We start from the raw sequence: 22,259 nt of genomic DNA, 5'->3' as shown, positions 1-22,259 counted from the left end.
AGTTTTTCGCGTACTTTACCTTGTTTCGCCAATTGGCTTGAACCCTCTCACGCGGCCGGCTCGATAACGTGATCCGGTTTCCGACAGCCGGCTTCCGATCCAGCTACAGACCGCAACCCGCTGTCCATGGCGGGAGTAAGGCCTAGGGAGCCGGCACGCGAAAAACGACTAAGGGAAAGAGTAAAAGCGAGTTGACTTGCAACTTTTCATAAAGTGCCGGATTGCCGAATTCAGCTCGTTCGACTGAAATACTGTCGGCCTCACCCAGCGGCCCGCTCTTGATCCGGCGACGGATCGCAAGTCGGACGTACGACCGGCAAGGGCACAGCCAAAGAGTGGGGCGGATGGGAAAAAGCGAACGAGTCGAAAGAAAGCAAATCGGCACACAAATGATTAACAAACACACTAAAGTGTGACTTAATAAAAGGCGATAATATTGTCTTACATCTGCACCCGGCATCCCGGGGATTTAATAAATTGTCTTGCAAAAGAACAACTGAAAAGCAGGAAATCTAAGCCGGAGGGGCATCAGTGGAGCCGGCGGCCGGGTCGTCCTCAGGCACGTCTTCCGCCTCCTCCTCATCCATGTATTCTTCATCATTGGATGGAGGAGGGTTCGGATCCGCGACGAAGAGGGTCTTGTCGACGAACTCGGCGATGGTGCTGGCTCGAGCGAGGCGGGCGGCCTTGAGATCGGCTGGGAGCTTGGTCTCCACGCCGGCTCGCCGGGACTCCAGCTGCCCCAGGTCCACCTCGTGGTACCAGGAGAGGACGAAGGACAGCGCCATGTCGGCACCGGCGCGCGTGGCCGACTCCTTCCAGTCGAGGAAGCGGTCCGGCGCCCGCTCCATCGCGGAGATGAGGCCGGAGATGTCTTGCGGCACCGCCTCCCCAGGCCATAGCATGGGCACCAGCTCTTCGGCCGCCTTCCGCAGCTCCCAGCCGAGCTTGGTGACGGGCTCGATGCGGGCAGCCATGGACGCCAGATGGTCCTCCATGGAGAAGTACTCCGAGCTGCCCTCGCCGGTTTCCCGCCTCCTGGAATCGCGCGCGACGCCAACGGCTGCCAAAGCCGCCTCCTGCGTCTCAGGGAAGGCCGCTGAAGAAGAAGAAGCATGTCAGAAGCCATCAAAGCCGAAATAAGCTGAAAAATGCAAATTTTCGAAGTCCTAAAGTAAGCCTGGCGGCAGCCGGCAAGAACCGACTGCCCCCAGCCCGAAGATGGAGATTCCGAAGCTCTAAAGTAAGCCTGGCGGCAGCCGGCAAGAACCGACTGCCCCCAGCCCGAAAATGGAGATTTCGAAGTAAAAGAAAAAGCACGGCGGCAGCAAAGAACCGACTGCCCCCAGCCCGAAGATGGAGATATCGAAAAATCAGAAGTTTCTGCTGCCGGCTACCAACGAAAGTCGGCAGTCGACAGCCGAAAGCCGGCACAGGGTAGGAACATAAAGATGCACTCACCCGCCAAGCCGCGATCAAGCGCGCTAAAGTCATCAGTCCAGCGTTTGGCGGTAGCCGTCAGCTCTGTGGACTTGGCAGTGACCTCCTCCTGCAGCACAAGCCGCTGCTTCTCCACCTCCGACAGCCGCCGGCTCAGATCATCCACCTTCTCCTTCTCCGCCGTCCTGAGGGAGTTGAGCTCGGTGATGTGGTTCTTCTCCAGCAGGCGCAGCCGTGTCAGCTCCTGCTCAGCCAGCTTGAGCTTGGCTGCGGCAGATCGGCCCGCCTCCTCGCTCTCGGCGCAGCGCGCGAGCGGCTCGGAGATCCGACTCCAGCTGCGGGACCTTGGCGGCCTCAAGCGAGGCGGCCGGAAAGAAATGTCAGCCAACCAAGATTAAGAAAGAAACAAGACATCAAGTCGAAAGAAGCATAGAGCTTACCCTTGACAGCCTCCAGCTCGCGAGCCAAGCCGGCTCGCTCGATCTTAGCCTTGTGGTAGCTGGTCACCACCTGGTTGTACAAGAAGGTGCGCCGCTCCTCAACCGTCCGAAAGAATCGGTTGCTTAGACAAGACCTGGGCGGCTTCGGGCAGCCGGCCCACGTCTCGGAGGGCTACCGAGAACAAGAAAATTGCAAAAGAAAAGAAAACACACCTTCTCGCATCCTCCAGCGTCGCCACCGGTGGGCAAGGGTCTCGGCGGCCGTGGTCTAGAGGCTGGCCCGATAGCCGGAGAAAAGCATCCTCATGGGCGCCGTGCCGAGCTGCCCCTCCCGGCTGAGTACCTCGCAGAGTTCGCCCGATGCCATGCCCTCTCCATGGTTCTGCCGAGCCGAAGGCTGGAGTCGGAGGCGGATGGCACAGCCACCAGCCGGGCACCCTTGGCCACATGAAGGCCCTCGGACGGGCCCGCTGCGCCCTCCGTCCTCACCAGGCGCGTGCGAGTCGGCGCCCTCCGTGCGCGCCGGCTCGTCCCTCGCCGGCTCCTGCCTGGTTGGCTCGTCCCTCGTCGGCCGAGGCGGCGGCGTCGCTCCGGGCGCAGCGGATGGCCCAGCCGGCCCCGATTGTCTCCGGCGCACAGGGCGCCCTCCGGACTCTCGTCCAACTCCACCACGGTGGGCCTGCTGCCGGCTCCGGCCGCGAGCGGCGCGGCCCTGCCAGCGCCAGTCCTAGGAGCAGCCCCGCCGGCTCCGGCCCGGCTGAAGGCGGCATGCCCGCCCGGCCCCAGCGGCTGGGTCCAGAAGAGGTGTCCGGCGCGGGAACATGTCGTCCAGCGTCGGCTGCCGCGTTGGCTCGACCCGCGTGCCGCGATCTGGCGCGGAGGCCAGCGGCACGGCAAAGGAAGAAGCCCCTGTCGCAGGCGGCGGCGGCGTAGGTGCGCGCGAGGAAGGTTGCGGCGTCTGCTCCCTCCTCTGGCGCGGAAGCGGCGACACCACGCGTGGAGCTTGCCGGGAGCCGCCGCCCTGAGCAAACTTGATAGGGGCCCTAGCCGGATAAACAGAAAGATAATAAGCATAAAAGTAAGGAAAGAAAAGGAATCAAACAAGAAAAAGAGAAAGAGAACTCACCCGGCTTGCTCCGGGACCTTCTTCGGCTGCTGCCGGCGCTGCTTCTTCGCCTTCGCCTCCAAGGCGGCGGTGGAGCCGGCTCGTTTCGTACCCTTGGGCGCCGAAGTCGCCGTGGTGCTTGGCGGCCTCGAGCGCAGAGGCACGGCGGGGATTGGCCCCGTGCCGGACGTCGCCGGCTCCTCCTCCTCCTCCTGGTGCTCTGGTGAAGGGGGCGGATTGTGCTCCCCCTGGCCGCCTAGATCAGGCGCCTGCGGCAGATCGTCGTCGCCGGCATGGTCGCCGGCTCGGTCAGCCGGATCGACGAGATCCGGCGTCCACCTCTTCGTCGCCAGGTCGCCGTCCTCGGCGTTCTGGCGCTCAAAAACCTAGAAAGACAGAAAAGCATGAGCATATGACAAGCCGGAAGTCGGCAGAAGAAAAAAGAAGTCGGCCTCGCAGCCGCAAGCCGGAAAATGGCAAAGACTCGAAGCTTACCCGCGCCGGTGGATGGTTCTGTCGCAGGCGCCAGCCCGTAGCTCCAGTCCTCCGCCAAGTTCGCCTTGGTGATGTGGTTCACCCGGCTGGCCACCTGGGCCTTGGTGAGCGGCGCCTTGGACGTCCGGTTCGGATCGAACCGGCCGGACATGTGCCCGATCTTGTGGGTGCGCATCTGGAGCGGCAGCACCCGGCGCTCGGCGATGGTGCAGAGAAGATCTTCGGCGGTCAGTCAGCCGCTGCGGTGGCTGTCGCCAGGAGATCCCAGAGCAGGTTCACCTCGGCGTTCTGGTCCGTCGAGCGGGCGTTGTGGCTCCAGTTGATCCGGCCGACTGGAGGAGCCGGATTGAGCTCCGGCAGGTTGATCCGGTCGACGAGCTCCCCCTCGTTGCGCACGTAGAAGAATGACATTTGCCAGTTCTTCACCGAGTCGACGGTGGGGATCTTGGGGAAAGGCGTACCAGGCCGGGTGTAGATCGAGGCGGCGCCGCAGGCTCGCAGCGACCGTCGTTGGTCTGCGCCTTCAAGAAGAAGAGCCGGCTCCGAAGTCGCGGTCGGGCCACAAGCCGGCGTAAGCCTCCATGAACGCTACGAAGCAGCTCAGGAGGACGCACGCGTTGGCCGGCAGGTGGTGCGGCTGAAGGCCGAAGTGGTCGAGGAATTGCCGAAAGAACGGCGAAGCCGGCAGACCCAGCCCGCGGTCGAGGTGCGCGCCAAAGACGACGCGCTCGCCGTTCCTCGGCTCGGGCTCCGTCTCCTCGCCGGGCACCCGCGTGATGACCGACCGCGGGACTCGCCGGAGGCGTACCGAGCGCTCGATGTCGTCCTCCCGCATGTAGGAGCCCCTCCACGATCCACTCGGGGGACGCCATTGACGAGGTCGAGGAAGAAGATGACCAGGAGAGGCTGAACGGCGAGGAAGAACCTTGCGACCGCGGCGGCGGCAGCGGCGGCTGAGGACGCTCCGTCGAGACGCGCGGCCCCGTGGCGCCGGATTGGCGGGGTGGCGGCGGCGGATCGGTGGAGATTCGCCCGCCGGAGTTCGCCAGCGGAAGATGTTCGCCGGAGCAGCAGCGAGCTCGAGCGCGCAGAGGATAGCGATGGGGGCAAGAGCGCGAGGAAGAAGAAATGGCAAGTGGCCGCCTCGGGGCGCCCCCCCCGCGGCATTTATAGCCACCCGACGCGGGCGGTTGGCCTCCAAGTGGCGGTCGTGGGCCGTAACTCCTCCCACGTCGCCGGATTTACTGCGCCGTAACTGCGCCGTAACTCCTCCCACGTCCACGACGGTTACCGAAAACGGCCACACCACGTCGCCCACTACCGCACCGGATCCGGGGGAACCTTGATGTGACCAGACGAACCGACCACCGGCCGTGCGTCAGACCCGTCAAGTCGGGCGCGGGACCCGAGGCGGCGGAGACTCCGGCGCGCCGCAAGCCGGAGCCGGACCAAAAGTTCCACTCAAGCCAAAATTCATCAGCAAGGCGGAGGCGCCATCAGATCTTGCGAGAAAGCAAAAAAACTGCACAAGTGTAAGCGGCCGGCTAGAAGCAGCCGGCGAACGAGCCGGATGAGGCGCAGCCGGCTGAATGGAAATTCTCAGTCGGCCCCTCCAAGTGCCGTCTAATATACTCGAGAAGCCAGGAAAACCTGCCTAGGTCCTTCTGGGCGCAGGACCTTGCCGGCCTTCGGGGCTAATGTCGGGGGGAAGACCCCGGGTAGGGCAATGGACGCGGAGCAGCCGGCTGGCCACTGGCCGGCTCGCGGCAAAGGCCGGCTGAGGTGCAGCCGGCTGGCGCCGTGGCCGGCTGGTCCGGAAGCCGGCTGGCTCTAGGTCCTAGTCGGCCTGGCTACGGCCACCAATGCTGTAGCTGGGCCGGCTTCTACAAGCCATATCTGACTGGGGCTTGAACCTCAGACCGACTCGAGGCTGGCGAGTCTTGCACTGGAAGGAACCGGGTTGGTGATCCGGGTTCCTAAAGTCCACGCTGACTCCATCTTCCGTAAAACGCGGGGCACTGTGGAGAAATAGTGCCGCGCGATGGACAGGCCGTCAGGGCTCACGACGATCCGTACAGGCTACAGCGGCTGACGGCGACAGGGACACCTCCTCCATACCGCTGACCGTGGCAGCCGGATGGGACAGGCCACGATGCCCCAACCACTCTTGACGTCACCGCCTCGGGAAGGAGCGGAAGCCGAAGCCGGCCCAGCCGGCCAGTAAACTATAGGGTCTTATATGTAAAGTGCCGGTGCCTATATAAGCCGCACTACCCCCTCTCGTGCGGGGACGATCGATCATTTATTGCTTTCACCTACCTACAGAGCTGCCCTGTGAGAGAGACCATCGTCTCCCTTAGCCTCTCAGGGCCAGCCGGACACAGCTCAAGGAGCAACCTTGTACTGTGTGACCATCATATACACTCACAGCAGGAGTAGAGGTTTTACCTCCATCGGAGGGCCTCGAACCTGGGTACGTCGCCGTGTCGCTCGTGCCCATACCCGCTTCCGGATACCGCCGTGAGATCTCTCAGGAACCACTTCGATTAGCCACCCTATGGCATATGCCGTGACGATACCACGACAGTCATCATGTTTTTTCCCATACCGACGCTTTCTTTCTTTATCCTTCTTTGACAGCCTGTGATCAAAGAACTTATTCGCATCGGTGCCCAGTTCGTTGGGTACCGCGAGTATGCCAGCAAGACCGAAGGTAATAACTCCCTGCTTGCCTTTTTTCATGACTTCTTGCTCCTGTTTATCGCAATTTTGACTATTTTTGACTATTTTGGCAGAAAAACTTGCAGAGGCCAACAAACTTGCCGACACACTTGCTCAGAAATTAGAGCAAAGTGAGGCGGCTTGCAAAAAGGCCGAATCTGATGCTGGCAAAGCCAGGGCAGAGGCTGACAAGGCCAAGGCAGAAGCTGCTGGTGTCGAAGATCTTCAGAAGAGGCTTCATGATGCCGAAACTGCCTTGAGCGAGCATAAAACCTCGCAAGCTGCTCGTGAAGAAGCGATCCTCAAGCGCTTGGACTCGCAGAATCGGCGCTTTGTCAGTAAGTTTTCGATCTATTTTGCCTTCCTTGGACTTGCTTTTCTTTACTTGCTTGTCGACCAACATATATTTTCCTCGACAGGGAAAACAAACCAAGAATTTGAGCTTGAAGATCCCGACAACGATCCTCTTCTCGACGCACTCTCTGTCCTTGAGTTTCATGGAACAGAAACTCGTGAAGGCATTGAACAGGCTGAAGCAGGATTGTCGCGGTTATTCCCTTACTTCTTCCCGAAGAAAAAGGAACCCGCGACTTTCCTTGCTCTTGCCAAGGACTTCAATCCACCAGAAGATCTTGGACTGAAGATGCGCCAAGAAAATATGAAGATTGCTGTCGAAAGCACTGTCGCCTTGGTTGCTGACAGCCAGCAAACCATCGACTGGACTAAAGTGGGCGACACACAAGAGACCACGAAGTGGCGATCACTGATCAAGGCTGCGAAGCCCAACACGAAGAAGATCCTTGCCTATCTTGGAATCAAGCCAACTTCAACTCCTAGCTCGTCAAAGCCGGAGGTCTAGTTGAATGCCCTGTCTTTTTCATTCTTTTATTTTTACTGTTTTTTTTGATGTTGTCGCCATAGTAGCTTTGGCGACAATTGTCTTAGTAGTCCTTTTGAAGAACTCCTTCTGTAATATCCGTGTAAATTTCCAGAAGATCAATGGAATTCTATCTTGCGCGATCATTTGATATTGAAATTTTCTTTTCCAGTTGATATTTGACAACTACTCTGCAAATCCTCATCCTGCCGATACTTCTCCTGCTTCCTCCTTTTCGAAGAAAACATTCATCGAGGATAACCTTATCGAAAGTTCTTCGGGTAAGCACTTCTCGCAAGATTTGCAAGAACTTCGCCAACAACTTCAATCCATGAAAAAACAAACTCTGGCGATGATGGAGCAATCTCGAAAAGCATCCGAAAGAGAGAAGATTGCTCTTCAACAAGCTAAAGAAGCCATAGCTGCTAAGGACGCTGCTGTTTCGGAAGCTGAGAAAGCAACTACTCGAGAAAATAGTATGCTCGAGCTAATGACTGAAGCTAGTGTGGATATGTTAGGTATGTTTTTCCAACTTAGCACTGCTTCTGCTTTTTGCTGTACCTCTCCTTAAATTTCTTGCTCTGTCGCTCAATAGGTTCGGTTCTCGACGCTGCTGCTGAAGATGAGAGAGTGAATGTGAGAACGAACCTCCTCGTCAATCTTTCACTTAACCATGGCTGTCTGTTTTGGGCCACTCCCGAGCGAACCCAACAGATTGTCAGGTTTCAAGATCGCGCCTGTCAGGTTCGCGAATTTCTTAACTTCTGCACGAGAACCTTGACCCTTGTTTACAAGACTCTGTTTCCTCGAGACGAGGCTCCCGAAACTCTTCTTGGATTGATGGAGAAATTCAGAGATGCCAACCGTATTCATAACTTTGTGCGAGCTCAGTTAACTGCTGGAACAAGATTCGCCATGATCATGATACATATTTGCCATCCCAAATTGGACCTGACGAAGATTGTCGCTGACTGCTTGGCCAAGAAATCGCGGCGAAAAAATAACATTGACGCAATCAATGACATGGTGACTCCTGTGGCTGAGGCGATGATGGATGAACTTCTTCGGATGGATTCAGAATTCTTCGTCAAGGGGACCTATGCTGAGCACAAGACAACCAAAGGTTTATCCATAGATAGTATATTAGGCCTTGACTGAGTTGTACTATATTGCGAGAAGTTATGTCTATTTTTTTTTTGTCGAACTCTTTTGTATTGATGAAGTTGTTTATATTGTAAAGTGTAGTCTATATTGTGAAGCCCCCGAGCCTTTGGCTGGAGCTTATACTATTTTGTTATCTCGAAGATTTTTCTTTGTTGCGAGAATATATATATATTTTGCTGTCGATGGGTTATGAGCCCTCGAGTGTCTTGGTGGCGACGTTCTATATTTTTGTTGCGAGGTTTTCAGACCAAAGCAATAGAATTTGAACGAGTATACTGTATTTATGGGTGTTAACCCCTGATTTTCTATTTGGCGAGGTATTTTATACCAAGGCGGAATATTTTTGTAAGTCTAGTTCATCTATATTGTGTATATTTTGTAACCTTGAAGGCATTTAGCCCCCGAGCATGTCGAAGAACAAGAAGTATATCTCCACTATTTTTATTATATTGCAGCACCGCGAGCCCGCCTCATTAAAAACCTTTCCAGCCCCACTCGGTGCCCTGAAAAGGAAAAGAGTGCGTCTGAAAACTCGCGGGCATTTCAGTACATTGTATTTTTACAAAGGAGGACTATATTTCGACTCTAAGCGTAGAAACGCCTGAGCTGTGCCACGTTCCAGGGGTTTTTCTCGGGAACCCACGTCTTCTTGTCCTTGATCCTGTATGCTCCTCCTTCGATTACTTCTGTGACGACGTAAGGGCCTAGCCATGGCGACTCGAGTTTTTCAGTACTTTTTTGATTTAGCCGTAGGACCAAATCTCCGACCTGGAAAGATCTTGGCCTTAATCGTCGACTGTGGTAGTTTTTGAGGTCCTGCTGATACTTGGTGACTCGTGAAAGTACTTCATCTCGAGCTTCATCGAGTGCATCTACGTCGTCCTCCAAAGCTTTTCTTGAAGTTTCCTCGTCATACTCTGTCACTCTTGGGGAATCATGCTCTATCTCAATTGGTAGTACTGCCTCAGCTCCGTGGACGAGGAAGAATGGAGTTTCTTGTGTCGCCGTATTTGGTGTTGTTCGGATACTCCACAAAACACTTGGCAATTCTTCTGGCCAGGTATGTCGAGCCTTTTCGAGTGGTCCTAGCAGGCGCTTTTTGATACCGTTGCAGATGATACCATTGGCTTTCTCGACTTGGCCATTGGTTTGCGGGTGCCCAACTGACGCGAAGTGCAATTTGATGCCTACTTCCGCGCAGTATTCCTTGAATTCCTTGGACGTAAAGTTACTGCCATTGTCTGTGACGATGCTGTGAGGTACTCCGAATCGAAAAACGATGCCCTTCACGAATTTGACTGCTGATTCTCCATCTGGCGAATTTATCGGCTTTGCTTCTATCCACTTGGTGAATTTATCGACAGCAACCAACATGTACTCGTATCCTCCTGGCGAAGCCTTGTGCAATTTTCCCACCATATCGAGTCCCCATTGGGCAAACGGCCAAGACAATGGTATTGGCATCAGCTCTGCCGCCGGAGAGTGGGGTTTTGCGGCAAATCTTTGGCACGTGTTGCAGGTTCGTACTATTTCCTTTGCATCCTCGATCGTTGACAACTAGTAAAATCCAGCCCGAAAGACCTTGGCTGCAATAGCTCGACTGCTCGCGTGGTGACCACATATTCCCTCGTGTACGTCTTTTAGGATTTTCCTTCCTTCCTCGGGTGTAACGCACCTTTGCAACACGCCTGAAATACTTCGCTTGTATAACTCCCCTTTGACCACTGTGAAGGCTTTGGATCGTCGAATAACTCGCCTTGCTTCAACTGGATCTTCGGGTATTTCTTTCCTTAGGATATACGATATGTATGCTTGCATCCATGGAACTTCTACCATCATTACCAGCTCTTGGTCCTCTTCTTCGTCTAGAGCTTCTTTGAGAGGCGCCGAAGTTTTCTCCTCCTTCGTTTTCTTCTGCGCCTTCTTTGGCTTTGTGGATCTCTCAGCTATTTCCTCCCAAAACACTCCTGGCGGTATTGCAAGGCACTGCGACCCGATGTTTGCAAGAACATCGGCTTCGTCATTGCTCAGCCTACTGATGTGATTTACTTCGCATCCATCAAACAGCTTCTCGAGTTCGTTGTATACCTCCTTGTATGCCACCATACTGTCGTTGACTGCATCACACTGGTTCATAACCTACTGAGCTACCAATTGTGAGTCGCCGAAGATTTTTAGTCGAGTTGCGCCGCAAGCTTTCGCCATCTTCATCCCGTGTATAAGGGCTTCATATTCTGCTTCATTGTTAGATGCGTTCGGGAACATCATCCGTAGGACGTACTTTAATTTGTCGCCTTCAAGTGATATGAGTATCACCCCTGCACCAGCTCCTTCTACTCTCTTGGATCCATCGAAGTTCATGGTCCAAGTTCTCGACAAATCTGGGGGTCCTGTAATTTGTAGCTCCATCCACTCTGCAATAAAATCTGGCAGAATTTGCGACTTGATTGCTTTTCTTTTTTCATACGTGATGTCCCGAGGGGAGAGTTCTATTCCCCAAAGGGAGACACGTCCTGTAGCTTCTGGATTGTTCAGTATATGTGATAGAGGTGCTTCATTGACCACTATGATCGGGAGTGCCCAAAAATAGTGGCGCAATTTTCTTGCTGTCGTGAATACTCCATATGCTAACTTCTGGTACTGCGGGTACCGCTGTTTTGAAGGAGATAAAACTTCACTAATAAAATATACCGGCCTTTGCACTCCATGGAGTTTTCCTTCTTCTTCTCTTTCAACGACTAGTACCGTGCTAACCACTTGGGGTGTGGCTGCGATGTATAGCAAGAGAGGTTCCTTCTCTTTTGGCGCCACCAGGATTGGTGGTGTCGAAATTGTGCGCCTCAAATCCTCGAGAGCTCTATCGGCCTTTTCGTTCCACTGGAATTTTTCCCCTTGCTTGATTAAAGCATAGAACGGTAGCGCTTTTTCTCCCAGCCTGGCGACAAATCTGCTTAAAGCTGCGACTCACCCAGTTAGCTGTTGTATTTCCTTTAACTTTGTTGGCTTCCTCATGGTTACGATCGCTTGGATTTTTTCGGGATTTGCTTCAGTCCCTCTCGCTGAAACTAGAAAACCAAGAAGTTCTCCTGCAGGGACGCCAAAGGAACACTTCGTCGGGTTCAACTTGAGGCAGAATTTGTCAAGGTTGTCGAAAGTTTCCTTCAGATCCTCAATTAACGTCGTTCCCTTCTTTGATGTTATGACGACATCGTCGATGTATACTTGTACGTTTTTCCCAATTTGTATCATCCTCTGGTATGTTGCTCCCGCGTTTTTCAGACCAAAAGGCATTGTTCTGTAGCAAAACACGCCGTAAGGTGTGATGAACGCTGTTTTGACCTCATCTTCTTCTTTCAATCTGATCTGGTTATAACCAGAGTATGCATCCAAGAAGGAAAGACGTTCACATCCTGCCGTGGAGTCGATGATTTGATCGATCCTCGGGAGGGGAAAGTGATCCTTGGGGCAATGTTTATTGAGACACGTAAAATCGACGCACATGCGAAGGACTTTAGTGTTTTTCTTCGGCACCAACACTGGATTTGCTACCCATGTAGCCTCTGTATGCAGCTCTTTGATAAAACCAGCTTCTCTTAGTCGATCTATTTCTGACAGCATAGCTTTGCGGTTTGGCTCCGAAAAACGCCGCAAAGGTTGTTTGATTGGTCTCGCTAGTGGATCCAAGTTTAGGTGGTGCTCGGCAAGTTCCCTGGGTACTCCTGGCATGTCAGCTGGACACCATGCGAAGATTTTCCAGTTCTCACGGAGGAACTTGACGAGCGCGCTTTCCTATGCGAGGTCCATGTCTTTTGCGATGGACGTCGTCTTCTTCGGGTCTGTCGGGTGAATCTGCACCTCCTTAGAATTTTTCTCAGTGTTGAAAGTTGATTCTTTGTTTGGTCTTCCTACATCTGGCAGCACATCATAGTCAGTCGTGAGTCTTGACGCCATATATTCTGCTTGCATCCCGAAAGTTTCTGACAGTCGATGAAAGTCCTTATCGCACTTATCGGCTAACGCAAAGCTTCCTTTGACTGTGATTGGTCCCTTAGGCCCAGGCATTCTCCACAACAAGTATGTGTAATGTGGTACCGCCATAAACCTAGCATATGCTGGTCGTCCCAACAAAGCGTGGTATTGTGATGGGAAATCCACGACTTCGAATTCCAACCTCTCTATTCTGTAATTTTCTCGGGTGCCAAACTGAACATCGATATTAATCTTCCCCAGCGGATAACTTGGCTTCTCTGGTGTAATGCCGTGGAATCGTGTGTCGGTTGGTTTTAGATTTGCTAGGGATATGTTCATCTTCCTTAATGTATCTGCATACATAAGGTTTAAACTGCTGCCGCCGTCTATGAACACTCGAGATACGTCGAATCCCGCAATTACTGCTGGTAAGATGAGTGCTGATTGCCCTGGTCGAGGAACTTGCTGTGGATGATCCACTATTGTAAAGCCAATATCTTGCCCTGACCAATTAAGGTACTCGACTGTTGGTGGAGGCATCTTCTCTGTCATGAACACCTGTCGCGAGATTACTTTTTGAGCTCTATTGGATGGCCTGCCTTTCTGAATCATCGAGACCGCTCCATTGGAATTGGGATCAATATAAGGCGGTGGTGCAGGTGCTGCCGCAATTCTGAGCTGGTGTCGATTATCGTCCGTAATTGCGGGAGGGGGTGGTAGGTGAATTTCACTCCTGGGTCCCTGAGGATTTCTGGGTGCTGCTTGAGCATTGGCATGCCCGGCCCATCGTAACATTGCCTGAAAATTTTGGCAATCCTTCTGCAAATGTCCCGACTGTCTTTTCCCGTTGTTGTCAAGATAAAAATGCATTTGGCACGGCCCATTCATCATCTCCTCGGGAGACACGAAAGGCCTCTGAAACCTCGACCCGGTGTTTTGCCTGTTGTTTCGAGAGTCATCTCTATTGTCGCCTCGCTGCTCGTTGCTCCTCTGGTAATCATCTCTATTGTTTCCTCCGGCGCTTGCTCGGAAGCCAGCCGAAATTTGCCCAGGTGCATCATAACCCGAGTACTGCCGAGGAAATCGTCGCCTATTTTGATAATTTTGGCCGCGGTCCTCCTCTGGTGACCTATGCCATTTCTTGTGAACATCATCTTCTCCATCTGCCCATCTGTTTGCTATCTCCATCAATGCTGATACTGTCTTTGGATTGGTTCTCCCCAAATCCTCGACAAAATCTCCTCGCCTGATTCCTGCGACAAACGCATCTATCGCTCTCTCGTCAGATATATTCTCTGCCGAGTTTTTTATGATATTCCACCTCTGGATGTATTTTCTCATTGATTCGTCTGGCTTCTGTCGACATGCCCGCAATTCCTGTAGCGATGCGGGTTTTTTGCAGGTGGACCGGAAATTCTTGACGAATATGTCCTCGAAGCTATCCCAGCTGTCGATAGATCCTGGAGGAAGCTTCTTGATCCAAGATCGCGCAGCTCCACTTAAATGCACCTGGATGCTTTGCATAGCTGTTGCTCTGGTCCCTCCAGTGAGCTTCACCGTCTCGAGGTAATCAACTAGCCAATCCTCTGGATCTTGCAGGCCGTCGAATTTCTTGAAGTTATCAGGCAACTTAAATCCCGAAGGGACTCGAGTTTTTCGTACTCTCCTCGTGAAGCATGGCAAACCACACATATCCTCGTCGTTTAATTCTGGGGAGTGCCGATGTTCCCTTCTACTTTGCCGTGCTCTGTCCACCCTTGCATGCGCTGTCGTGTCTCTTGCTCCACTTGTTCCTTCGGGAGTCACTGTTGCTGCTGCCGCAGGTCGTGGACTATTTTGCCTTGCTGTTCCTTCGGGAGGTGTTGATGCAAACGCTGTTCCCATGGCTCCAACTCCTGCCATTGCCATGTTGTACAGTGCCTCCCTTGGATCTCCTGGAGGTGGCCTGGACGCAAGGATAAAGGCTTGTGTCGCCATATACCCAGCTTCAGGTGTCTTGGGGATAATATTCCCTCTTGTATCTATCGAGATAAAAGACATGTCGAGGTTTTGAACCAAGTGTTCTCTTTCTCCTTCGGGTATATGTTGCAACCTTGACCTTGCTCTGTTTCGAGCTTCCCTGTGGCTATCTCCCGAGGTTCCAGATTGTCGACTCAGCTCTGCCCTTCGCCTGCTTGACGCAGAGGCTGCCTCCTTTCTTCTGTTCAAGGCAGCTGTCTGTTTTTCCAATTCCCTCGCAGCCCGTGCGAGCCTATATTGATATGCTTGCAACTCTTCTGGCGTGGCCGTTGTGGCCATTGGTTCTGAGCCATCCATAGCTCTTGCGGCTCTATCCCATGCTGCTTGCGGGAGTTGAACTCTATCACAAGGCTCAGACCCGATATATTTGTTGCCTAGACCTCGTCGTAAATCAGAGGGATCGACATATGGATTTCCCAAATCGTTGAAAGCCTCAGATGTTTCTTCCCGATCGCGGCTTGGCTCTTCGATGGCATAAATCTGATGGTATTTTGTATTCAGATCTGTGCTGGGTTTGGTAACACCATCATAGAGATCGGTGAAGACCTTGCCCACTGTGGTAGATTTGTCGATGAAGTTGAAGCTATCGACACTGCTCGAGTCATCGCTTATATAGGAGTCCGCAGATGACTCGAAGGACATGTCGCTGAAGATCTTGGCGAGCTTTTCGCTTGCCCTGGTGCTGATGAAGCGCGTCGATGAAGTCTCCTCTTCGCCGGACTCGATCGATGATGTTATGTTCGAAAAATCGGAATCGACCGCCAACAATCCCGACGAGATCGGAACTTCGAGACGATACGTTCCCTCTTTCTCGACGCGAAAGTGGAATCTTCCGAACGTCATCTCCATAGGCTCCCCCAGACACGCATATGCATCCAAACGGGACGGCGGGTGAGGAACAAAATCGACAAGACCAGTTGCGATCTGTTTACCTCGATCCATCGCGTTGCTTGCTGTTGATGAAGTCGACGATCTTGAACGTGCCATCGAGACCAGATCCTTGACGCCTCTAATTCCCACAGACGGCACCAATTGACAAGGGATTAACTTGTAAATGCCTACGGATGGTAGACTAGGGTTTAGTTGGAAGTAGAGGGCAAGTAGATCTGGAAGGTTTCAGCCGAAAAGTACTCGACGATTATGAAAACTAGGGTTCATGAGACAATGATTCGATCCTTTCTTTGTCCCTCGACTCCCCCTTATATAGGAGGTGGAGTCGAGGGATTCGTATTGCACAAGTTACAGAGTCCAGGAGGGTTTCCAACCCATCCCGCAAGATTACAAAGATCGTCTTCTAATACAACTCTAGCTTTCCTAAATATCAACTTGGGCTTCCGATTCTTCTTATTCTTCGAGTCGTAGGCCTTCAGTAAACCCCGGGTACTATCTTCGGCAGGCCCATTGGGGATGCCTATGTCAGTTGTCTCCCATAAGCGCTTTTCTTTAACGCCTTTCAGCTAGGCGCAGAAAGTGTGAATCAAGTAACATCAAGAGATGATGCATCAACAGCGGGGTTTGGAGTTTTCTCAACCATGCATTGTATTTTGTATACGTAAATTTCAGAGGCTCCCTTTTCATTAGTATTAGGCTTGCTATTCTCATCAAACAAATTTTCAGGGACAAGCCAAGCATAATTATCTTCTGGAGCTTCATGCATTCCTAGGAGATTGCAAGGTATTGGTGCTTTAATCTCCCCACCATCATTAACATTATTAGTGTACCTTATTCTATCCATGTCCATCTTTTCAAGTGTTCTTTTAAAATCGGTGAACATACCAAGCCTCTTATGCTTAATAAAAACTTTTCTAGCTTCTTTAGCTATATCTTCAAATTCTCGAACAAGGACTTTTAAAACAAAATTTCTCTTTTCTCCCCTCTCCATATCAGAAAGTGTAAGAAACATGTGTTGTATCATGGGGTTGAGACTAATAAATCTAGTTTCTATCATGCGTACCAAACAGGCAGAGGCTCTTTCATAGGTAGGGACAGTTTTTGCCAGGGGTATATCTTCTAGATCTTCATGCATACTAACATGGGTGAAAAATTCTTCTATATTATCTCTTCCAATTATAGACCCTTGTCCTACCGGTATATCTTTAAGAGTAAACTTAGGAGCAAGCATGATGAAATAAGTAAAGTAAATGCAAGTAACTAATTTTTTTGTGTTTTTAATATAGAGATTGCAAACAAGACAGTAAATAAAGTAAAGCTAGCAACTAATTTTTTTGTATTTTGATATAATGCAGCAAACAAAGAAGTAAATAAAATAAAGCAAGACAAAAACAAAGTAAAGAGATTGGAAGTGGAGACTCCCCTTGCAGCGTGTCTTGATCTCCCCGGCAACGGCGCCAGAAAAAGATTTGCTGGCGTGCAGTTGACGTGGGAGTTAGAAATCTCTGTGGTGTAATTTTCCTTCACGTCCCCGGTAACGGCGCCAGAAAAAGAGCTTGATACGCGTACAACACGCGTCCGTTGGGAACCCCAAGAGGAAGGTGTGATGCGTACAGCGACAAATTTTCCCTCAGTAAGAAACCAAGGTTTATCGAACCAGTAGGAGCCAAGAAGCACGTTGAAGGTTGATGGCGGCGGAGTGTAGTGTGGCGCAACACCAGGGATTCCGGTGCCAACGTGGAACCTGCACAACACAACCAAAGTACTTTGCCCCAACGTAACAGTGAGGTTGTCAATCTCACCAGCTTGCTGTAACAAAGGATTAGATGTATAGTGTGGATGATGATGTTTGCAGAGAACAGTAGAACGAGTATTGCAGTAGATTGTATTCGATGTAAAAGAATGGACCGGGGTCCACAATTCACTAGTGGTGTCTCTCCCATAAAATAGCATGTTGGGTGAACAAATTACAGTTGGGCAATTGACAAATAAAGAGAGCATGACCATGCACATACATGTTATGATGAGTAGTGTGAAATTCAATTGGGCATTACGACAAAGTACATAGACCGCTATCCAGCATGCATCTATGCCTAAAAAGTCCACATTCATGTTATCATCCGAACCCCCTCCAGTATTAAGTTGCAAACAACAGACAATTGCATTAAGTATGGTGCGTAATGTAATCAACAAATACATCCTTAGACATAGCATTGATGTTTTATCCCTAGTGGCAACAGCACATCCACAACCTTAGGGGTTGCTGTCACTCCCCCAGATTAATGGAGACATGAACCCACTATCGAGCATAAATACTCCCTCTTGGAGTTACAAGTATCAACTTGGCCAGAGCCTCTACTAGCAACGGAGAGCATGCAAGATCATAAACAACACATAGATGATAGATTGATAATCAACATAACATAGCATTCACTATTCATCGGATCCCAACAAATGCAACATGTAGCATTACAAATAGATGATCTTGATCATGTTAGGCAGCTCACAAGATCCAACAATGATAGCACAATTAGGAGAAGATGACCATCTAGCTACTGCTATGGACCCATAGTCCAGGGGTGAACTACTCACACATCACTCCGGAGGCGACCATGGCCGTGAAGAGTCCTCCGGGAGATGATTCCCCTCTCCGGCAGGGTGCCGGAGGTGATCTCCTGAATCCCCCGAGATGGGATTGGCGGCGGCGTCTCTGGAAGGTTTTCCGTATCGTGGCTCTCGGTACTGGAACTATTATCGACGGAGGCTTATGTAGGCGGAAGGGTAGGTCAGGGGGCGCCACGAGGGCCCCACACGCCAGGGCCGCGCGGCCAGGGCCTGGGCCGCACCGCCCTGTTGTGGCGTCGCCTCGTCGCCCCACTTCGTATCTCCCCCGGTGTTCTGGAAGCTTCGTGGAAAAATAAGATCCTGGGCGTTGATTTCGTCCAATTCCGAGAATATTTCCTTACTAGGATTTCTGAAACCAAAAACAGCAGAAAACAGCAACTGGCTCTTCGGCATCTCGTTAATAGGTTAGTGCCGGAAAATGCATAAATATGACATAAAGTATGTATAAAACATGTTGGTATTGTCATAAAACAAGCATGGAACATAAGAAATTATCGATACGTTGGAGACGTATCAATACGTCGCACAAAGCACATGCTGGTATCATCAAAGGAGTCATCTAGCTCAATGGTAGAGCTCTCAACCTCTCCATTGTAAAGATTGTCAAAGTACTCCCGCCATCTACGCTTGATCGCCTCATCCTTCACAAGAAGCTGATCCTCTCCGTCCTTGATGCATTTGAGTTCATTGAATTCCCTCTTCTTCCTCTCCCTAAACTTGGCCATCTTATAGATGTCCCTTTCGCCTTCCTTCATGTTTAAACGTTGGTAGAGGTCCTCATACGCCCGACCCCTTGCTTCACTCACCGCCCGCTTTGCAGCCTTCTTCGCCACCTTGTACTTCTCCCTGTTAGCTGCACTCCTGTCCAGATATAGGCATCTGAAACAGTCCTTTTTCTCCCTAATAACCTTCTGGACCTCATCGTTCCACCACCAGGTATCCTTAGCTTCCCTTCTACTTCCGTTAGTCACCCCAAACTCCTCTACAGCGACCTTCCGCAAGCAGGTCGCCATACTCGTCCACATCATGTTTGCATCGCCTCCTTCCTCCCAAGAGCCCTCCTTAATAACCCTCTCCCTGAAAGCCTGGGATGCCTCACCCTTGAGCTTCCACCACTTTGTTCTAGCGACTTTGGCGCGCTTACCCCGCTGGACACGGATCCTAAAGCGAAAGTCAGCAACCACCAGCTTATGTTGAGGGACAACACTCTCTCCAGGTATCACCTTACAATCAATGCAGGCGCGTCTGTCTTCTCTTCTAGAGAGAAAAAAATCAATCTGGCTAGAGTGTAGACCACTACTGAACGTCACTAGATGGGATTCTCTCTTCCTAAAGAGGGTGTTAGCTACGACCATGTCATAGGCCAGAGCGAAGCTCAGGACGTCTTCTCCTTCTTGGTTCCTGATGCCATAGCCAAAAACCCCATGCACCCTTTCAAAACCTGTGTTAGATGTACCCACATGGCCATTGAGGTCACAAGAAAATCGTTGGTCCGGTAGAAACAAAAACTGAAAGTCTTGTTTGACTGATCTTGCACCAAAATCATTCTTCATGTGGATTCGATAAACCTAGTCTCTAGGGAAAAGGCTTTATGTACTACAATCCGTAATCCGGATTGAAGGTATCAACACTTTTTAACGCCATTGTCGGGAAAGCAATTGCTACCCCTGGTGAGGTAATTAGCAATTTCGTTTAATAGTTTACTTTTTGTTTTATTTTATTATTTGTTAGTACTTTTTTGTGTTCTTAATTAAATATCCAAAAAATGCTTGCCTTTTATATTGTTTTACTTGTTTACCCATATCTAAAACCCAAAAAAAAAACTAAAAGTCTGGCGACAAAGAAGTTTGGGGAGTTCGCAACTCCCGTTGATAATTATTTGCGTGCACCCACCTCTCATCCCGCTGTAGATGCGGGAAACTATGAAATTAAACCTCATTTTCTAACTTTGGTTCAGCAAAATTAATTTGGAGGTTCCCCTTCTTAAGATGCAAGTATGCACTTGAATACTTTCACATAGATATGTGATAGGATGCGAATCAAGGATCTTAATCCCAATGTTGTAAAACTACGATTATTCCCTTTTTTCAATTAGAGGGAATCAAAAGAATGGTTGTTGTCACTTTCTTCAGGAACTATTACTTCATCGGAAAATTGTTGCAATATATTCACGACTAAATTTTCCTACATGCAAAACTATGCAACTACATTCTAACATCGCATGCTTTAGAAAAGAAGGACAAGTGAGCCCCTAGCGCTCATATGGGAGAGGACGAAGGAGTATGTAGGAAACTGTCCCAACAATTTGCTGAAAGGGTGGCTTATTCTATATTTATTCTACCATGCTTTAAACTCAATGTCTAAGTCTATCCTTGATACCGCAGCCGATGGAATATCCATGGGAAAGGAGATTGATATTGCCACAAAATCTAGATATGTTATGTCTCTTATCTCTTGGTATAGCCTCAGAGGGGAGCCGCCGATCAAACCACCACGCATTGGAAGATAGGGACACACCTCGAGCATGCATGCCGACACATACCCAACTCAATTGGCGCACCCAAAAAATAGTTTTCCACGTAACCGGTTTCTAACTTGAACTTGATTCACGACGTGTGTGTGATGCATGGTGTGGTGAGCGAGAGGGGGAGGAGGAGAAGGAATGTGGGTGAACTCCTTGTATTCTCACTCATTCAGTGTAGCTAGAACAACTGCACTTATAAGCTGGCCTAACTCTCTGCCAACTAGCATTGTGGGACTAACAACCCCCGAAGTTTCCATACTAGATGGGCCTTTAGATTTCAGAACTTAGAGGTTATATGGGCTGCCTACCTCGGATCACTACTAGAAAACGGCTTATAGCCGCACTTTTTACCGCCGACAAGTCCGCTTCGAGGTGGCCGGCGGTAAGTTACCGCCGGCGAGTTGGTTTGGGGTCGCCGGGGATATGCCCCTTACCGCCGGCGAGTCGGAAATGAAACCGCCAGGGGTAAATTGGGCCGAGAGCACCCAGATGGACCTCCCATTACCGCCGGTGATTTGGCCTGAAAACGCCGGGGGTAATTTTAATACTGCCAGCGAGGCTGGACTGAAAACGCCGGGGGTATTTGGTGGTCCTATGCGACCAGTCCCTTCCACCCCCCAACCCCCAACCTCTCCCCCGTACCCCAACCTCACTCATGCAGCCCCTCCCCTCGTTCCCCCGACCCCAACCTCACTCCTGCAACCTCTCCCCTCGTCTTCTCCGTCATACCTACCAGCAGAGGGGTGGGATCTCTCCTCCCACCTCCTCATCCATGGCGCCGCCCAGCTGGATCCGGCTGCAGCGTGCCATCCTCATCCTCATCCTGCTCGCCTTCCACCTCTCCCTCTCTGTCGCCACCCAGTTCGAGGGCTTCGACTCCAACGAGCTCCCGCACGCCTCCGCCACCGATCTCGCGTCCCCGGACGACGATGACAAGGGGCTCGACCTCGACGTCGACCTCCCGCCGCCGCCGCCCATCTCCGTCTCCATCTCCTCCCCTCCCCTCCCGTGACCACCACCACCCGTCTCCGTCTCCTCGACACCGACGACGGCAGGGACGACGCTGCCTCCTCACGCCCGAGCTCCCCTCCTCTCCGCTCACACCCCGAGCTCTCCTCCTACTTCCCCTCCGCGCCTCCATCGTTGCGTGCGGCGGCTGGATCGTGGCGTGCAGCGGCGGGGTCGTGGCGCGCGGTGGCGGGATCGTGGCGTGCAGCCAGGATTTGATCGCTTTTGCTTTTCTTTTCATGGACCTTGGTGTAAAATTGTAGTTCCTGGTTGTATTATTTTTACTTCTGGATTTTTTTGTAACTTGTACACAGTCTGGCGCTGCAGATGCGCTGCTTGCCCTGCTTTTTTTTATTTGCAAAATTTGATACCGCCGGCGAGTAACTATGGAGTAGGGCAAAACGCCGGGTGTATTCTCATCTTACCACTGGCGAATACAAAAACGCCGGGGGTAGCCCATTACAACCGGCGAGTACAAAAGCGGCGGGGATAGCCAAATCTGTGTGCCGGCGGTAAGGTTATTCCTAGTAGTGGATACAACACATATAATCTAACAACCCATATTTAAAATTCCTCTAAATATGACCATCAAAAAATTCCTCTAAATACATTTTGGGGCACATCTGAAAGTGCCCCTAAAAAGAATTAGGCGCACTTCAATCAAACTGCCTCTAATTTATTAGGAAGGCATTTTCAAAACTGGCTCTAAAAGTAATTAGAGCCACTTTGGTTATATATAGGGGCAGTTTGGAGTGCCCCAAATTCCTTACCGTGTAGTAGTGTCATTATTGTTGGTACGCAAATAGCTAGACTCCATCTGCGCCAAGTAGAATCAACATCCAAATTCATCTTTAACAAATAGCGCGTCTGTATAATGTATCGGGAATTCGGAATAGCAACCCGGATCGGCATCATTAACAATTAGCGCGTGTGTGTACTGTATCGGAAATTCGGAATAGCAACCCGGATCGGACTCGCCAC

At 51.2% G+C, this 22,259-nt stretch overlaps 2 protein-coding genes across 2 annotated transcripts; both read right to left on the bottom strand.

Moving 5' to 3' along the window:
- Window positions 1–393: 393 nt before the first annotated feature.
- Window positions 394–2,258, bottom strand: LOC127347491 (uncharacterized). The gene is made up of 3 exons (XM_071829411.1): window positions 2,224–2,258; window positions 1,462–1,793; window positions 394–1,099 (listed from the first exon to the last, which is right to left on the bottom strand). The coding sequence occupies exons 1-3, from the start codon at window positions 2,256–2,258 to the stop codon at window positions 513–515; spliced, it is 954 nt and encodes a 317-aa protein (XP_071685512.1). The 3' UTR covers window positions 394–512.
- Window positions 2,259–18,259: 16,001 nt separating this feature from the next.
- On the bottom strand, window positions 18,260–18,759 carry LOC139839356 (uncharacterized). Its single transcript, XM_071829410.1, has 2 exons — window positions 18,331–18,759; window positions 18,260–18,283 (listed from the first exon to the last, which is right to left on the bottom strand). Exons 1-2 carry the CDS (start codon window positions 18,757–18,759, stop codon window positions 18,260–18,262), a joined length of 453 nt encoding a protein of 150 aa, XP_071685511.1.
- Window positions 18,760–22,259: the final 3,500 nt, after the last annotated feature.

The sequence above is a fragment of the Lolium perenne genome, chromosome 4 (genome assembly GCF_019359855.2).
Source record: "Lolium perenne isolate Kyuss_39 chromosome 4, Kyuss_2.0, whole genome shotgun sequence".
Classification (NCBI taxonomy): Eukaryota; Viridiplantae; Streptophyta; class Magnoliopsida; order Poales; family Poaceae; genus Lolium; species Lolium perenne.
The sequence above is the reverse complement of the archived record's forward strand: the minus strand, read 5'-3'. Positions and strand labels throughout refer to the sequence as shown.

Excerpts from the sequence above, each read along its gene's own strand:
- LOC127347491 (XM_071829411.1), bottom strand. The coding sequence starts at position 2,258 with ATGGAGAGGGCATGGCATCGGGCGAACTCTGCGAG. Across the intron at positions 1,794-2,223 it reads CATCGGGCGAACTCTGCGAG|GCCGCCAAGGTCCCGCAGCT; the intron begins GTACTCAGCCGG and ends GCCTCGCTTGAG. Across the intron at positions 1,100-1,461 it reads GCTTGATCGCGGCTTGGCGG|CGGCCTTCCCTGAGACGCAG; the intron begins GTGAGTGCATCT and ends CTTCTTCTTCAG.
- LOC139839356 (XM_071829410.1), bottom strand. The coding sequence starts at position 18,759 with ATGGCGACCTGCTTGCGGAAGGTCGCTGTAGAGGAGTTTGGGGTGACT. Across the intron at positions 18,284-18,330 it reads ACAATCTTTACAATGGAGAG|CATGTGCTTTGTGCGACGTA; the intron begins GTTGAGAGCTCT and ends TGATGATACCAG.